Here is a 15,170-nt window from a genome sequence, read left to right as displayed (position 1 = left end):
TTGGATACCTTTAAAAGAGGATTAGTCAAATTCTTGGAGGAGAAGGCTATCAATATCTGCTAACCATAATGGCTACGTTCTATCGCCGAAATAGATGTTCTGTCTCCATAGTAGATGTTCTACTCCACTGTTGAGGACAGTAGGCTTCTGAACACCAGTTATGGCATTTTCATTTCAAAATATGTAGAAACCTCAACAATATTTATGTTGCATTCATGTTTCGTGTCTGCACCGATGCTGCGTAATGTTTTTCTTCCACTATCTCGCTCCTCTCTTCCTTATTTATTTTTCTTTCTTATTTTCCTTCTGTGCATCCCCCCCTTTACTTTAAAACTGCAAAAAAATGAAAAAGAAAGAAGAAGCAATCCTTCTGAATTTAGTGGTGGTTAACCTCTTGAAAAACCTCACAGGATTCCAGGCCAGATAAAAGTTTAAGTAGATATTTTATTGTAAGGCAACAGGGATGTTAATGGTCAACATGACCCGCTGGCGTCAATGGGAGTCGACCTGCAGGGGGTGAATGTAGAGACTTGGGGGTGGAAAAGAAACTTGTGACTTATAGTGTGAAATATTTAATTAGTAACTATGATCCTCAGAAATAAAGGGCACAAGCATGTACAGAGTACACCTCCCTTGCGAATGAGCAATCTCTGTATTTAATAAGGTGGTGTTGTTTTTACATTTTTTTGATTTCTAGTAACAGTGATTGAGGATGAATGCTTATTATATATTGATATTCCTTGACTTTATTTCATTTACATGCCTTAGAATTTGGGTTGGGGCTGGTGACAGCTTCACAAGCTCACCAAGAGGGCGTTGAACTCAGATGTTGGAAAAGCCCTGACTTAGAACATACATCATGAGAAATGGTTGTCTGCTCTTTAAAAATAAAATGTTGCTTTCACATTACTGAGAAGTTCTAGGTGATGTTTGGGATTTTAATCCTAATTATAACTATTTTCTTCCACAATGAACCTCATTGCTATCTAGCTGTTTAGCAACCTTGCCACGATGGCTCTGACGATAAGCCTTCTACAACTGGAAACCAACAATGCCATGCATTTTATTTTTAAAGACCATTCTTTATTTCCCAGGTGTGATGGGGGAATATGAGCCGAAAATTGAAGTCCATTTTCCATACACTCTTACAGCTGCTAAGGGATCTACTGTTAAGATGGAGTGCTTTGCACTTGGCAAGTAAGTACATATTCTTCCATAATTAGACACAACTGGTTATTAAAATATGACATATTTCATATTGGGGCCTGTTATTTAGCACTTTGAATCTTGCAATGAAACAGTCCCCTTCCTTGATCCTTATGCTAAATTTATATTGGCCAGCTATTGTGGGAATTGACTCTCAGGAGGCAATTATGAATTCTATACTTTGTCAAGAAAGTTTGCAGGTCACATGGCTCAGTATTTTAAGCTGCTTTGTTGAGGCAGTAACTCTAGAGCAGGCATGTCAAACCTGCGGCCCTCCAGATGTTTTGGACTACAATTCCCATCTTCCCCAACCACTGGTCCTGCTAGCTAGGGATCATGGGAGTTGTAGGCCAAAACATCTGGAGGGCCGCAGGTTTGACATGCCTGCTCTAGAGTCTGAGGTTGGTATGACTTGAGAGAATACTGGTCCCCTCAACCTGGCTGCTAGGCCAGCCCTCCCATTAGTCAAAGTGAAACAACTGCTTCAGGCGGCATATGATGGGTGTGTGGCATCAAGGTGTTGGAAGTTAGAGTTGGGTGTACCACACAGCACCCCCTGTGCTCCCAGAGATAGCCTGTTTCCCTCAGGTGTGCTGGAAGATGGCATCGCTGAAGTGAGAGTCAACTGCGAGTCAAACCTGCGGCCCTCCAGATGTTTTGGACTACAATTCCCATCTTCCCCAACCACTGGTCCTGCTAGCTAGGGATCATGGGAGTTGTAGGCCAAAACATCTGGAGGGCCGCAGGTTTGACATGCCTGCTCTAGAGTCTGAGGTTGGTATGACTTGAGAGAATACTGGTCCCCTCAACCTGGCTGCTAGGCCAGCCCTCCCATTAGTCAAAGTGAAACAACTGCTTCAGGCGGCATATGATGGGTGTGTGGCATCAAGGTGTTGGAAGTTAGAGTTGGGTGTACCACACAGCACCCCCTGTGCTCCCAGAGATAGCCTGTTTCCCTCAGGTGTGCTGGAAGATGGCATCGCTGAAGTGAGAGTCAACTGCGAGTCAAACCTGCGGCCCTCCAGATGTTTTGGACTACAATTCCCATCTTCCCCAACCACTGGTCCTGCTAGCTAGGGATCATGGGAGTTGTAGGCCAAAACATCTGGAGGGCCGCAGGTTTGACATGCCTGCTCTAGAGTCTGAGGTTGGTATGACTTGAGAGAATACTGGTCCCCTCAACCTGGCTGCTAGGCCAGCCCTCCCATTAGTCAAAGTGAAACAACTGCTTCAGGCGGCATATGATGGGTGTGTGGCATCAAGGTGTTGGAAGTTAGAGTTGGGTGTACCACACAGCACCCCCTGTGCTCCCAGAGATAGCCTGTTTCCCTCAGGTGTGCTGGAAGATGGCATCGCTGAAGTGAGAGTCAACTGCGAGTCCACTGTCTTCTGGTAGCACGAGAGCAGAAGGATGCCATATTGTTCTTCATCACCAGAAGCAAAATGTTTTTGCATCAGCCCAGTTGCACCCATGCAGTAGCAGCCAGGGCCCTTGTGGCAGCATAGGTATCCACTGCAAGTTGGGAAAGATCATAGCTTAGTGGTAGAACACCTGGAGAAGGCCTATATGGGTTGAGAAGGTCCAGGCTCAACCCACTGAGGGCATCTCCAGATACGACTGAGGATGTAGTGGAGAACCACTGTTGGTCAGTGTAGATATTATTGAGCTAGATGAACTAATGATCTGACTTCATTATACAGTGGGACCTCAAGTTACAAATTTAATCCGTTCCAAATGCACACTCGTAAGTCGAAAACTTTGTAAGTCGAGTTTCCCATAGGAAAAGCGGTTTCCCATAGGAATGCATTGGAAACGGAAAAATTCGTAAGTCGAGGAAACCGCATCTATAAACTCGTAAGTCGAGGAAACCGCATCTAGTCACGAACGGGTTTTCCATTTGGATGTCGGAAAAATCGTAAGCACGCAGCCACTTTTCCCGCTCGTAAGTCGAAAATGTCAGATGTCGAGGAGCTCGCAAGTCGAGGTCCCACTGTAAGGCTGATCCCTGCGTCTCCCACATGGTATAGGGCAAGTCTGCCCCATACAGCCATTTTGCATATCATCATGCAAGATTACCCATTTGTATGCCAGCCTTCCATGTGGGAAGAAGGGAACAAAGGGCACTTCCGATGCCTTGTTGAGTCCAATGCATTTTGAATATGAATTCCTTACTCAAGTCACTCTTGGACACAACCAACGTGAGTCTTTGGTCTCCAAATTCTGTTGCAGGACAGTTATTACCTTGAAATTACTTTCCAAACAATAGTACAGGATGCAGATTTGAAACATGTTTGGCTTAATAGAACGTCTTTTTTGTGTGAAGTGTGCTCCTGTCCTTTCCTGCAATTGCAAACTCCTTCACACTTTCCCTTGCCTGTAAAACAGGTAAACAAACACAAATACACCATTTAAAATAGCTTCATTACTGGTAATTTACAGTGGTACCTCGGTTTATGAACACAATTGGTTCCGGAATTCTGTTCATAAACTGAAGCGTTCATGAACTGAAGCGAACTTTCCCATTGAAAGTAATGGAAAGTGGATTAATCCGTTCCAGACGGGTCCACGGAGTACTCAACCTGAAGCGTACTTAACCCGAAGCATGGGTGTAATTGGATCCGGAACTCTGTTCATAAACTGAAGCGTTCATAAACTGAAGAGAACTTTCCCATTGAAAGTAATGGAAAGTGAATTACAGTAATCCATTCCAGATGGGTCCGCGGCATTCGTAAACCGAAAATTCATAAACCGAGGTGTTCATAAACTGAGGTTCCACTGTATCTATCTGTTTTTTTTAAAAAAGAAGCCTTAATTTGTACAAATTATGCCTTTAAAGCACCTTTGAAGTACCGTTCCCCTCTCGAGGAATTCTGGGCATTGTCATCTGTGAAAGGTTGCTTGAAATTGTAGCTGTATGTGAGGTAAAACACAGTGCCCAGAATTCTTTGAAGGGGAAAACGTGCTTCAGATGTGCTTCAAAGATATAGCGTGCATGTATCCATTCTTATAAACTATTTAGATAATTGTTGCTTTTGGTTTAGTTGCTTTCCTCACAAAGTGATCCAAAGTGTCTTACAAATATAATATGAACACTAAAACCAGCTACAACAAACACAAGCAATACATTATGACTGCAGGGGTCCAGCTCATTGCAGGTGATGTGGTCCTTGGATTTATGTACAGTCAAACCTCGGTTTGCGACCGCCACCATTTGTAACCGCTTCGGTTTCCGACCACCACGGACCCGGAAGTGTTTACATCCGGGTTCCGTGGCACTCGGATGCGCAATAGATATCTGTGCAGCGTGCGCATGTGCAGAAGCGATTTGCACAGCATGTGTGTGCGCACAAGCACTCTATTGGCGCTTCACACACGCGCAGAAGCGTGCCTTCGGCGAGCAACCGATTTGGGGAGCGATCGCCTCCATGGAACGGATTGCGGTCGCAAACCGAGGTACCACTGTACATACATCGTCTCCAAAACGCTCCACAAGGAAGCATTGGAGTAGAAAATCCAAAATCCACAGTTAGGGAGCACCTTTATTGGGGGGCACTTAAAATGTCATGAACGTGTGTTGTGGTTTTGATTTTGGGATTTCCTCTCATAGACCAACACAGCTTGTTTTCTTTCTAATAAAGGAGCACATTGAGGGATACTGAAAATAGAACCAGCAGTGGAGCAAAGCTGATTGGGCGCCTGGGGCAGTGCACGTGCCCTGTGTTCAGGGGCGGGGCCAGGCAGCTGCAGGGGCGGGGCAAGTCAGGGTAGGATGCTCCGTGGGGACCCCGAGGAGTCTGCTTGCCTCCTCCCGCTCAGCTGCCCTACAGCTGAGGGGGAAGTGGCTGATGGACCGTTTGGGGCAGCGGAGAGCCTGCGGGCGCCCAAGCCACCGCATCACTCCCAGGAGAGACATGTGGCTCGGGTGCACTGCAGGCCCCGTGGTTAGTGCCGCCCGGTATTCTGTCCCACCCCCCCCCCCTCAGTGGTGACACCCGGGGCAGCCCGCCTCCACCACATACCCCTTCCTCCGCCCCTGACAAGAATGCATATTTGTAACATCTTTGAATTGAGTTTCGAAATACATAAGAACTCTCCCTGAGGGGTATAAATACATGAAATGGGTACAGGGATGCAACCACTTCCGAATATAAATACACATAGAAAAGCAAAGTTATGGGAACTACATACATAACAGCTCACAAGAGCACACACGCATGTTTCTACGTCCCTGCTTGAAAAATGTCTGTTAACTATGTTTTCACCAGGATACTCAGGGTGGTGAAGCATGATTTTACCTTCCTCATGCATCTTCACCACAACTCTGGGCTAAGCTAAGAGACAGTGACTGGCCCAATGCATAGCTGCCAAGTCTCCCGTTTTCCCCGGGAAACACCCGTTTTTCCAGCTGTTCCTAGCTGAAAAAACAGATTTTTTTGTTTTCCCCCAGTTTATTCTGGTGTGGTGGCCATTTTGGAACTGGGCGGAGCATGCTCAGAAGCGACTTTTGATGCTGCTCTGCCCAGTTCCAATATGGCTGCAGTGTGACTTCTGGCGCGGCGACCATTTTGGAACTGGGCAAAGTAGCATCAAAAGTCACTTCTGAGCATGCTCCGCCCAGTTCCAAAATGGCGGCAGCGCTACTTCCGGTCTGCTATTTCTGGCCCGGTCCCTTATTTATCTGACAGCAACTTGGCAGGTATGGCCCAATGTCACCCTAAGAACTTTATGGATTTGACCCTGGCTCTCCTCTGTCAAATGTTAACATACAATGAAATATGCCAACACTGGGTCTCTTGCAAAATTGCCCCGAACCATCGGGAAATACAGGAATGAAATAACACTTGCTCCCATCATTCAGTTGGGAATCAGCGGTGAAAGAACATCCATATTACTTCATGGTCAAGCAGGCAGCGTTAATGAATAATAGCCTTTCTCAGCCTTCTCAACCTGGTGCCCTCTAGATGTTTTTAGTTGAAAACATCTGGATAGCTCCCAGTAGGGGAAGGCGGGCATATACAAATATTTCAAGGTCAATCTGATTTATTTATTTTGTTTTTCACCCTTTCTAGCTTCTCATCCAAGACTCTGAAGTCTTGTCAAGAATCATGGTGATCTCGTGCCAACAGTTTTGAGGACTGTGTTTACTTATTAAAGTCACAAGTCATCCAAACATAATAGTCATTTCAGTTTGTCAGATAGATCACATCTTATCTTGCCTATGGAAATGACCAGCCATTGCCGGTGGCTGCCTGTGCTTCGAATGAACTAGTTTAGTTTAACCAAGTTCCTTGAATTAGTTTTGAGGTCTCTGAAGCAGTTTCCATAATTTGCAATAAGTGAATTAATTTCATTGAATGATTTCTAGTTTATCTTCAGGTTCATTCTCTTACTTTTTTTAAAAAAAACAACAACACCTAGAGCCTTTGAGTTTAAAGATCATAATTTGGAGGGAGATTAAATTAAACAACTCACAATCCACCGTGTCTGTCTTTTGATATTATTATTATTATTAATAATACCCAGGAAAAATGCTCTCCAGTTTGTCCAAGCACCCACATGCTCCCTGCAGTCCTCAGCCAAACAGCAAAAGGCAAAGGAAGTAAAAAATGTTCTCTGTTCGGATATCTGTTTAGTGTTTAGGGTGACGTTTGGGTGCTAATTCCTTATGTTTGGATAAGTGAATTTTTGCATAGTGAACATTTGTAAAGCGGGGGCCTTAATACTTCACCACAGAACCTTGTAACATTCAACATTCTGAATGCTGGGGGGGAGCTGAGGGTCATTTGGATACATTTGAATTCAACTACGAACTGAATGTGCACTGAATTGAAATTAAGTTTCTGTTTAGACATATTGAATTTGAACTAGAACTAGGTTCTTTGAACTTTCCAGGCTCTGATGGATGTCCTTAGATGCTTGAAAATCTTAATAACTTTGGAGAAACTTCTCTATTGAACTCAGTAAAACTTCTGCCTGAGTAAATGTGCATAGAAGAGGCTACAAAATAATTCCTTACAGTGCTGGGTCTATACCCAGAACCTAGACCCCTAACACAATTTTTTTTTCTAATCTTCCCCCCACCCACAAATGCCATTGAAACAAATCAGAGTTCATACATGGTACACTGGCCAGTGGATTTGCCATATACCCAGTGCCATTAGCTGTGTGCTGAAATCTGTAAACCCTATGAAAATAACTCACGTTGCCAGATATTAGTTTCCAAAAAGTTTAATGAAGTCTAACTGTCCTTTACAAAATATTATGTTCTTTACTGTTGCTCATGAATGGTGATTGAGAATTAGTGTCTTCATATCATTAAATCAATAAATGTGTCAGAGTCCCAAATGAAGAAATTGATAAAACAGTAAGAGAGAAGCAAATGAAATTTCTCATATTGATTATGAAATTTCAGATTTATATCTCATCATATGGGACGGGTAACTAGCTAGATATATAATCAATTCCATCCTTCCTGTATTCATCTTTACCCTAATTACCAAATTCCTGGCTAAGCACAATGGACAGGGAAATATAAATATGCAAGTTCCATGTTTGCACAGTGAAAAATATATACCAGTGCAACCGATATATCTATACAGCGTGATTGGAATTCATTTTGTGGGATGAGACCCCCCCCCCTTGGCCCTTCGTCAGAGTGAAGCAGGGAGGTTGGGCAGAGCCTCACAGAAGCATCACAGGATGGATAGTGAGATGAGTGAGGTTGGGGACATGCCAGTCCGTCATTCCCATGCCCACCGCCTGAGACAATTGCCTCCACTTGCCTTATGGAGCTGCTGGCTCTGAGGGCACAGCTCTATGAATCCAACAGTCAACTAGTTAAGGCAGACTTTCAAACTAGGAGGATGATTCCTCAATATTGTCTAAGAAAGACAGTGACAGAGAACATCTTCCTCTTTCGCTTTGAAAAAGATGGAAAAGGAATTTGTTTGGTCCAATTTTCTTTTTTGGACAACTGACCCAATCCAATGCTCCCAAACTTGTTTACAGTTCAAAACTCAACTTATCTAGATTTTGTGATGTGTGTTTTTGCCGTATGCTATAGGTTGCACACCAAAGTATGCATTCCTCTTTAAAAACAAAAACAAAAAACCCTATACCAAATTTTGTATTCTATGGAAAGGATGCACCGAAAAGCACTTGAAATGGTATTTTATGGGTTTCTATATATATATATATATATATATATATATATATATATATATATATATATATATGTGTGTGTGTGTGTGTGTGTTTTGTGAAGAACTGTATGCAAAATGACTATAGCTGCCCAGAGTGGCTGGGGAAACCCAGCCACCTGGGCAGGGTAGAAATATATTATTACTATTATTATTATTATTATTACAGTTTAAATGCAGGATTTTCACACGTTCTTCCAGAAAAAATCCAAACACCAAACAGGACACACAGACTGATGACTGAGCACCAGAAAAGCTGGGATGGAATTAGCTGCTCCCAAGCCCATCCCCTGCTTTCTCACCTCTATCAAGCAAGAGAAAAATAAAGGTTGAGAAGCAAACACCTTCATTGCCTCACACTTGAAACAAAAAACAAGAAAAGGCCTCTATTGCTAAGCAGTGAAGGGTTATCTAGTAAGGCAGGCCATCCACTAATAGCGAAGCAGGGCGATATTCAGTCTCTTGCAGTCCTTATCTCTCTTTTCCAGGCATCAGTACACAATTGGGGGGACCAGGTACACCAAAACTGCTTTTGACTTCATTCTGTAATAATTAGATGAATGACATTTCAGGATTCAGCTGGAGGCTGAATCAGGAGGTAAACATGCCTGAAATTTCCTCCTCTTCTTAGGTTTTCATTTCATACCATTTCTCCTGCCCCCCCCCCCAAAAAATAGCATTTACAAATGTTTCCATTGTTACCTTTCACCAGGCAATCATTAAGGAGCGAGGTCTCTTTATTGTTCAGCATTTTAGTGCAAAATAAACAAACGCCTGGCTATCACTGATTTCCAAATGCTGGGAGGCCTCTGCATTTTTGATTTCCTTGTGATTTCAGCTCAAAGCTGCCTCAGACAGCTTCGACTCCATTGTAATTGTGAGAATGACTTAAATTCCTGAGAGACATTCTGTGGTAGGCAATTGGCAGGAGTCCCGTAGAAGAGTCTGGGCTTTTAGTTACAGATTGATGATTTATTAATAGTGTTTATTTGGAACTGCCAATCACCACGAGCTCCAGGAGCTAAAAACTAAAACAGGGAAAGAGCACCGCATGTGACTGTCAAACTCTGGCCACACGACTGGGTAGAGTGAGGGGTGGAAGTGCTGAAGAAAGAGAGTGCATGGCGAGCAAAGACCCTTTCAGTCAAGCGGGGGTTGTCTCCATTAGTCCATTCACTGAAATGGATTGTTGCAACGGGCCCTACATGGGGCTTCCCTTGAAGGCGATCCAGAAACTTCGATGGATCACAAATGCAGCAGCCAGATTGCTGGCTAGGGTGCTGTTTAGAACACATATGCAACTCCTGTTTTAAACCAGCTGCATTGGTTAATGGTTTGTTTCCACAAACCCCTCAACTGTCCCCGAAAAAAACAGAACACCCCGGGGGGAGGTTTTCCCCATGAGAGCGTGGCGGCCATATTGCTCTCATGCGATTTTGGGACACAATATAACCCAGAAAAAAGCTTTTCTGGGGGCCACAATCTTGCGTGGCACCCCAAAACACACACCTGACCACCTTTTTGGGACCAGGATCATGCGACCGCCACAGGGGTGAGGCCCCAGAAGATAGCGTCATATCTTGCACCCCATTGGAGGGTATGAAACGAGTCTTTAAAAAACCCCAAGAAACTTAGACTCCAAATGTCTTGCCTCCTTTCCTATTGGGTACTAAAGTTGGCAGAGGAGGCAGAAGAGGCTCTCTTAGTATCTTCGCCACCCTCAGATGTTCAGGAGGGAGAGGCCTGCGAGAAGGTGTTGTATGTGGCAGCCATGAGTTGTGAAATTCCCTCTCCAGAATAAGGTGCATTTGGCATCTTCATTGCATAGCTTTTATTGAATGTCTTATACTGCCCTTCATCCGGGAAACACAGTGTGGTTTACCATATGAAAACAAAAAAGTACACAGCATAATAACAAACAAAACAATACCTCCCGGTTTAATAAGCCTTAGCAACGGACAGAGGGTAACAGACAACTAAACCATACTCTAATCATACACAAAGTAGACTCATTTAAGTCAAAGGATTAATTTGACTACTATTATCAATAAATAACAACCTGGATCCTATAAAGGTCATTTCCCTCAAAGCAAAACTGAAACAAAAAAAAGGCATCAACTTCTCTAGAATATCTAGAAGTTGTGTTTTTGACTAAGCCATTCATATAGGCATTGTTGTTATAGGCATTGTTGTCGTTTAGTCGTTTAGTCGTGTCCGACTCTTTGTGACCTCATGGACCAGAGCACGCCAGGCATTCCTGTCTTCCACTGCCTCCTGCAGCTTGGTCAAATTCGTGTTCGTAGCTTCGAGAACACTGTCCAACCATCTCATCCTCTGTCATTTGCTTCTCCTTGTGCTCTCAATCTTTCCCAACATCAGGGTCTTTTCCAGGGAGTCTTCTCTTCTCATGAGACGGCCAAAGTATTGGAGCCTCAGCCTCAGGATCTGTCCTTCCAGTGAGCACTCAGGGCTGATTTCCTTCAGAATGGATAGGTTTGATATTCTTGCAGTCCATGGGACTCTCAAGAGTCTCCTCCAGCACCATAATTCAAAAGCATCAATTCTTCGGCGACCAGCCTTCTTGATGGTCTAGCTCTCACTTCCATACATCACTACTGGGAAAACCATAGCTTTAACTATACGGACCTTTGTCGGCAAGGTGATGTCTCTGCTTTTTAAGATACTGTCTAGGTTTGTCATTGCTTTTCTCCCAAGAAGCAGGCCTCTTTTAATTTCGTGACTGCTGTCACCATCTGCAGTGATCAAGGAGCCCAAGAAAGTAAAATCTCTCACTGCCTCCATTTCTTCCCCTTCTATTTGCCAGGAGGTTTTGGGACCAGAGGCCATGATCTTGGTTTTTTTGATGTTGAGCTTCAGACCATATTTTGCGCTCTCCTCTTTCACCCTCATTAAAAGGTTCTTTAATTCCTCCTCGCTTTCTGCCATCAAGGTTGTGTCATCTGCATATCTGAGGTTGTTGATATTTCTTCCGGCAATCTTAATTCTGGTTTGGGATTTTATGCATATAGGTATAAAAGTATGCAATAATAATAATAATCATAAAGTCTTCTGACAGTATTCTTGATTTTTCAGTCTTTCTATTTATTTTCTGCTGAAGTAACAGAGGAGAAATATCTGCATATACATATCCACACACACACACACACACACACACACACACACACACACACACATTCATCTCAGATATAAAATCCATGTGACTGGTGTCTTCTGTAAGGAAAATAAGATTCATTAAAGCAAGTTACAACTTGCCTATGAATAGTGATTTGCAATTTGGGAGCAATTTCCTTTGAAATCATTAAAACTTTACAGCCAAAGTATTTTACTCTCCTTGAAAAATTGGCTTATTACTTCATCATCAGAGGGTGGGGGCAGTAAAATTTTGAAAGAGACTTGTTAATGGCCTAAGGAATGACATTTTTTAAAAAAAATCTTCCAGCATTTCTCCAGCTGTAATTGATAGCAGTAAAGTTGATGCGGCATACAATTAAAACAAGATAAAAAGTATAGTTAGATATCTTCAAAGTTTGCTCTGCCAAATTGCTTAGAAACTTTTGTGCCTCTTGAAATACATTAGAATGATTCTTCTTTCTATCTGAAATGTAGGAAGCTGTCTTATAAATGGCCAGACCATGCCTGTTTTTGTCTCAAGGAAAGGTATTTCTCATCACCTGCTCACTTAGCTTTCTATAGATATGTAGAGGTCATTTGTCCAAATTCCTGCTAAATACAAGACAAAGACCGCAGGATGCAACTTTTGATATTATATAACTTATTACATATTGTTGCTGTAATTAGACTTTCACCTTTGTATGAATTGCTTTGAGCACATATTTAAGGGTAGAAAAGGTGGTTTATGAATTAGTTGATAATGACAGTAATTCTTCATTTACAAGTTGATCCTTTCATGCAGCAGCGCCTGTCCTTCAGAACTCCCTGCCTATTGACATTAGACTATATTGTTTCAGATGCCTGCCGAAAACTTTTTCATTTATGCAAGCCCACCCAGACTTAGAATTTTTGTTATCGGGATTCATTTTATAAGATTTACTAATTTAAATTATGTTTTTATCTGTATCGGGTTTTTTCATTGGTTTGTGGATTTTAGCAACAATTTTATTTGTACACCACTGAGAAAGCGCTTTGATTAAGCAGTTTATAAATTCGAGAACTAGACAGTCTCTGTACTCTGCACATGAGGGGTTCCTGCAGCTACCATCTCATCAGGATCTCAGTTCCACAGACTATAGGCATTAGCCTTTTGGTGTTGTGATATCTACCCATAGAAATTCCCTCCCATTAAATATTAGACAAGCACCCTGTTGTCTTTTCTAAGCCTACTGAACACCTTCCATTTCGAACAAGCCTTTCAAGTAGATTTCATTCCCAGATTATATCAGCCTTAGAATTGTTTTCAGAGGTTTTTGTTTTTAGATAGTTTCACTGTTTTCTTGTTTGTGTGTTTGCCTCCCTCGAGACCTTTGGGATGAAGGGAAATGAAATTGAATAACAACAAAGATACTCCCGATGTGACCTGATCAATGCAGAAAAAAGTGGAACCATTTCTTTTTTAACCAAGTTGCCAAAGATTGACCCTGAGCCATCTGCATGCAAAACATGTTTTCTGCCGTTGTGCTATCATCTGCTGCAGATTGCTTAAAGAGGCAGATTGCAAGATAATTCTTCACTGGTCTCTAGCCCATGCGCACGGAGAAACATACAAACATAGAATTTTAGAGTTGGAAGTGAGCCCAAGGGTCTCCTAGTCCCTTATGCAATGCAGGAATCTCAGCTAAAGCATCCATGACAGGTGGCCATCCAACCTCTGCTTAGAAACTTACAATGAAGGAGAGACCACAACCTCCCCAGGGGAGTCCATTCCATTGTCAAACAGCTCTTACCATCAGAAAGTTCTTCCTGGTGTTTAGTCGGAATCTCCTTTCTTGTAACTTGAAGCCATTGGTTCCAGTCCTACCCTCCAGAGCAAGCTTCACGGCTGAGTGTGGATTTTAACCCTGGTCTCTTGGGCCCTAGTTTTGCACTGTATCCATTGTACCAAACTGGTTCTCTACATATGCCAGTGGAGTTCACTGTAGTTCTCAGTTCCTTTATATTATAATACCTTGTCTCTGTGTATCTCAATCTCACAAACACCCTTACATTACCAATGCATGTGCATCAACATTCTTTTTTGTTCGCCCAGTGTGGTGGTTGTTTTCCACCAATGTACAGGACTATATGTACTGTATATCCCTGTTGCATAAAAGAATCCCGATGCAATTTTAGGCATAATTCCCTGAAGATTGCCTCCTTTTCCCTTTCTGTTTTTGCAGTGTTTTATTCATATGGAAATATGAACTGGTGACATAGATTGGGGTGGGAGGGATGCAAATGCGCTAGAGAAACTGTAAGCTGAGATAAACACTGAATGCTCCAGTTCTGGTATTTATTTTAGAAGTTCTCCTAGATAAACTGGAATACATGAATGAATGAATTCATTAATACGGTTGCAGACCAGCATCAACACGCACAATATCACGGATCATAAAACATATCAAAAATACAAAGGACAGTGTGAATATAACAAGGATTTAAATATAAAAAATAAAATTAATTATTAGCGTACCCCCTGTAGTTAACATTTAGGGGTTTGATCATTATTGGATACCACTTGCTTCCTGCGATTGATTGCAGACACACAAAAGTTGGCTACATTTAATGTAGTCTTGGGATTCTTGTCCTCTAGTAGTAGTTTTAAACTATGGTGTTCGGATTCTTTCATGGAGTTTTGCAAAACAGGTGTAATAAAACATGAGGAATGTTAACACACAGCCCCGGCCCAAGCATCAGTCTTTGCATCAAGATTTCAGTGTGTGATGCTTTTCTCCGAGCTCATGAAAGATAATATATGTTCATTTTAAGTTCCATAGTTTAATAGCTGCGGGAGGGGAAAATTTACTCTCAAATAGCCAGGAAGTGTCCATGACAGAATTTATTAAATATTCTCAGTAGAAAGGGAAATATATCAAGCAGTTCATGAGCCTTAATTGTGATTACACTTTATTGCTGCTTAGACGATTAAGTACTTAAATTAGCAGGTAACAGGATCTATATTCTTAATAGCAGCAGAGCTAATCATCACTTCACTCTCTATTTCAGCCCAGTTCCAACAATCTCATGGAGGAAAGTGAATGGCCCCAATCCAAGCAAAGCCCGACTGCGGAAGTCCCAAGCGGTTCTTGAAATTCCAAATGTGCAGCTGGAAGATGCAGGGACGTATGAATGTAAGGCTGAAAACTCACGGGGAAGGAATGTCTTCAGAGGACAGCTGCAAGTATACAGTATGTTGTTGTTGTTGTTGTTGTTGTTGTTGTTGTTGTTATTGTTATTGTTGTTGTTAATTATTTTGCTTAATACCAAAATGAGCTTCTAAGCAGCTTACAGGTGTAAATAACGCTATTACACAAACATCAGAAAATAAACATCCAATAATTAAAATCCACAGAAAGACAATCCAATTAAAACATTTAAATATAAACATGTTATCATTGAAATAAGCAATAATCCAATTAAAACAAGACACTATTTCAAACAGGAGACAGGTTTGGAAATCAAGAAGATGCCTGTGTAAACAGGCCTGCTTTCAGAAGGCAGCAGAATGCCAATACAGATGGGATATTTCATATTTCAGCAGTAGTTAAGACTGAACAATCTCGCCATATGCATGAGGTTTATCTTATGAA

The 15,170-nt window shown here is 42.2% G+C and overlaps 1 protein-coding gene across 1 annotated transcript in view; it reads left to right on the top strand.

Annotated features, from left to right (window-relative positions):
* The first annotated feature begins 1,099 nt into the window (after nt 1-1,099).
* Nucleotides 1,100-15,170, top strand: part of CNTN5 (contactin 5) — a 160,718-nt gene continuing 146,647 nt past the window's right edge. The window contains exons 1-2 of the mRNA XM_060274008.1: nt 1,100-1,197; nt 14,587-14,768. Of these exons, the coding sequence (XP_060129991.1) occupies nt 1,100-1,197; nt 14,587-14,768 (280 nt within the window). The remainder of the gene's footprint in view (nt 1,198-14,586; nt 14,769-15,170) is intronic.

Source organism: Zootoca vivipara, chromosome 4 (genome assembly GCF_963506605.1).
Source record: "Zootoca vivipara chromosome 4, rZooViv1.1, whole genome shotgun sequence".
In the NCBI taxonomy this organism is placed as follows: domain Eukaryota; kingdom Metazoa; phylum Chordata; class Lepidosauria; order Squamata; family Lacertidae; genus Zootoca; species Zootoca vivipara.
The sequence above is the reverse complement of the archived record's forward strand: the minus strand, read 5'-3'. Positions and strand labels throughout refer to the sequence as shown.